The sequence below is a fragment of the Seriola lalandi genome, unplaced genomic scaffold (assembly GCF_002814215.2).
Source record: "Seriola lalandi dorsalis isolate HSWRI2012SDOR001 ecotype SW California unplaced genomic scaffold, Sedor1 jcf7180002054943, whole genome shotgun sequence".
Lineage (NCBI taxonomy): Eukaryota > Metazoa > Chordata > Actinopteri > Carangiformes > Carangidae > Seriola > Seriola lalandi.
This window is the reverse complement of record NW_019525494.1, coordinates 435388-438523: the sequence shown is the minus strand read 5'-3', so window position 1 is coordinate 438523 and position 3136 is coordinate 435388. Positions and strand designations below refer to the sequence as shown.

Below are 3136 nucleotides of genomic sequence, written 5' to 3'. Positions count from 1 at the left end.
CCCCCCCCCCCCCCCCCCCTCGCTAAAGCCAGTTATTGTCAACTGTCTGGGCATCAGTGCAGGTTTATGTTTTTACAGCAGAAAACATCAAACACTGTTCTTGAACACAACCCAGTAGATTCATTGTGCTTATCAGTGTTTGGTCAGGTCAGGTGACACAACATGACTCTAACTCTGACTGAAGGGGAATCTCTGCCCGACTTTGGCCCGAGGTCAGGACGGTGTAAAAAGAGAAGCTGGAACTGCTTTGTAGAAGTGGAAATGACTAGAGCTGCAACAATTTTCATCATCAATTAAGCTTCTGATTCTTTTCTCAATTAATCTTTCGTTTGTTTAGTTCATAAAATGCTGAAAAGATGATATTCAATTTACTGTCACATATGACAATAATTACTAATTAAGATTAAAAAAATGAATATTCAATTATCAAAATAGCTGCTGATTAATGCACGCCTCTCTGACCAATCACAGAGCAGCTTTACAGATCAGCTGATATATACCAAACAGCCATCTTTACATCTCCTGCCAACCTGGAGACAACATCGCGGTTGCCATTGACGACACTAGTTCACCTGGTCCTGCGGTGGGAGCACAGCCTGACACTTGTGAACATGTGAACCTCCCTTTGTTCACATGTTGATCTAAATCCACCCCAGCAGAAACTCACACAGAGACACACTGAATAAAGCTCCATTCACCGTATCCTCCTCTGAAGCCTCCAGCCCTGCTCACGCAGCTGTGGGTGAAATCTGTGTATTCACAGTGGGTCACGGTGTGGAGCTCGTGTTCATTTAGATATAAATAAACTAAAGCATCATCTCAATCTACATCATTTTCAACTTTTTAACAACTTTGTGATTCTTCTTCTTTTATAGAATTCTAACTTTGATCTCAGAATTCATGATTTAAGTCTGAATTCTGAGTTTAAGGCCTCTTTAAATCTCAGAATTTAATCTTTAAATCTGAGAAAAAGGTCAGATTTCTGACTTCACATTTGACCCTAATCCTCTTCCGTACATTCCCAGTCAGAGCTCAGTGACTGCTGAGCTGAGGAAGAGTCCCACAGGTAGATACAGGTGACCCAGGCTGAGGGTTTTAGAGCTCCTGGACTAGTTGCTGACTCTTGTGTTGGAGCCGGATTGAAGAGGAGAGTCTGTAGGTCGGTTGTAACCATTAAAGGCGGTTTGTATAAGTGAGAAGTTTCGCAGCTTCGTAAATAAACCTTGAATTATTAAAACCCCGGGCGGGGGCTGGTGTTAGCTTGTCCGTGGAGGCGCAGGGGACCGTCGGGTCCTAAGGTCAGCTCATCAGCTGACACGGGACGGTTGGGTTAGGGTTTCCTTCCCTCTGTGACTTCACCCCGGACTGTCACTGCTCTGTCTCACTGGACGGAACTTTACATTCACTTCACACTAACTTCAGTCAAAGTCTGTGACAGCCTCAAATCCACGTAGCAAGAAAACCAATGGAACTATCTGAAGCTCAGTCCGGAGCTTTCGACTCGTTTCCGTTGACTTTCTCTTTACCTTACTGAAAACCTCCAGGTCTTCATCCTCGTCCAGGTCCAACATGTGTCCGGAGAAGTCCGCGGGGACCGTCTGTCCGCTCATCTCTCTCTCAGACTCCACAAATGGACCGAGTTCATGAGACAGACCTGAGAGCTAAACTTCCAGCACAACTTCAGAGCAGTGGGAACACGAAGCGACAGCGCGTGAGCGAGAACAGCGTTTCCTCTCGCGGATTTCAAAGTAAAAGCCTGGGGCCGGTTGCAAGTTTTCTACTTAAATAAGGCCCTTAAGGTTTAACTTCTCCTTAGCTGAGGGAGTTACTTAAGGGTGTTGAACAGAGTCTCTTCAACGGTTTCCTTAGTGAAGGGAAAAGGTGACGGCATCCGCAGCAGTCTAATTCTACTGTTTCCATGGAGACAGGTGAGTTGCTGTCATTAGCACTTGTGACACCTCGTATCACTTTCTGGAGGCAGGTAACATTAACTAAACCTGACCAGAAAGATCATGGCCACATAAAGTATAAGACTAAGAGAAAGAGAAAGCTTTAAATACTTCAGTGAACACTTAAGATGTTTTGTGCAGCCATTTTTATTTAAAGGAAACCTAAAGTTTTGTGCGACTGGCCCACATATCTACGAGCACTGTGGGTGTAATGACCTGAGGCAGCCTTCACTAAAATTTCAACAACCATTTTTAAAGGTTCAGCGAGATAATTAATGTAATTACACTTTTTTTAAAATAGAAAACACACAATTTTAAAGTATTTGTTTTTATTTTCAGCAAATTCCTGGGACTATTTTATTATTCAGAGTGAAGTTTAATTTTTTACTGAGTTTTTCACCAGAATTTGCTCTTATTTCACTACATACTGATGTAGGTCTGTTTCTGAATGCTGTGATATCAAATATGTATGAAGAATCACAGAAGCCGTCTACTTTATTTCAACATGACCTGGAGTCTGAGCACAGCTGTGATTTCAGCTGCAGCAGCTTCAGAAATAAAAAGGTATTTTCGATTCTTCTAAAATCAGTGACAAATTATAAATGGAAATCTGCAGGGCATTCTCTTCGGGATGGTCAGGCTGTAGTTCATTATCTATTGCTGCATTTAATGAGACTTAATCAGACTGAGACAATAATTCATCTGAGTCAAGCAGCTTGTTTCATCATAAGACAGTGTTTATATCATACACACTAAAAAGTAAAGGTAATAAACAGACAATAGCATGTCAAGTCTACGATACTTTTTGCGCATATTTACCTTTTTTGTTTGTTTGTTTTTGTGTATTAATCAAGTCAATCTTTAGTTGTCACATCAATCACTAAGTACAATATGTAGTGAAATGCTGTGTTACTGTAATCACTCACCTCTATCATTTATTTGTTTGGAAGAAACATGTTCAATTTTTTATTTCCAAACCGAGTAATTATAGTAATTGCGGCTTTTATTTTGGCGAAAACTTAAACTACTTCCGGTTTTGTGCTGGTGCTGTTGCTGCTCTTGACGCAGCTGAAATCCTGAGCGCGCAGATGCGGAAGGATCAGAGCAGGAATCAGTGGCTTCGTGATGCAGCTGGGAGACGCTGAGCTGGTCCGAGACTCAGGCCGGAGAGAGTAAACCATGAACCG

At 42.1% G+C, this 3136-nt stretch overlaps 1 protein-coding gene across 1 annotated transcript in view; it reads right to left on the bottom strand.

Annotated features, from left to right (window-relative positions):
- Nucleotides 1–1712, bottom strand: part of snx7 (sorting nexin 7) — a 35826-nt gene extending 34114 nt beyond the window's left edge. Inside the window, exon 1 of the mRNA XM_023393810.2 lies at nt 1527–1712. Coding sequence (XP_023249578.1) covers nt 1527–1610 — 84 coding nt within the window. The 5' untranslated portion in view covers nt 1611–1712. The remainder of the gene's footprint in view (nt 1–1526) is intronic.
- Between the last annotated feature and the right edge of the window lie 1424 nt (nt 1713–3136).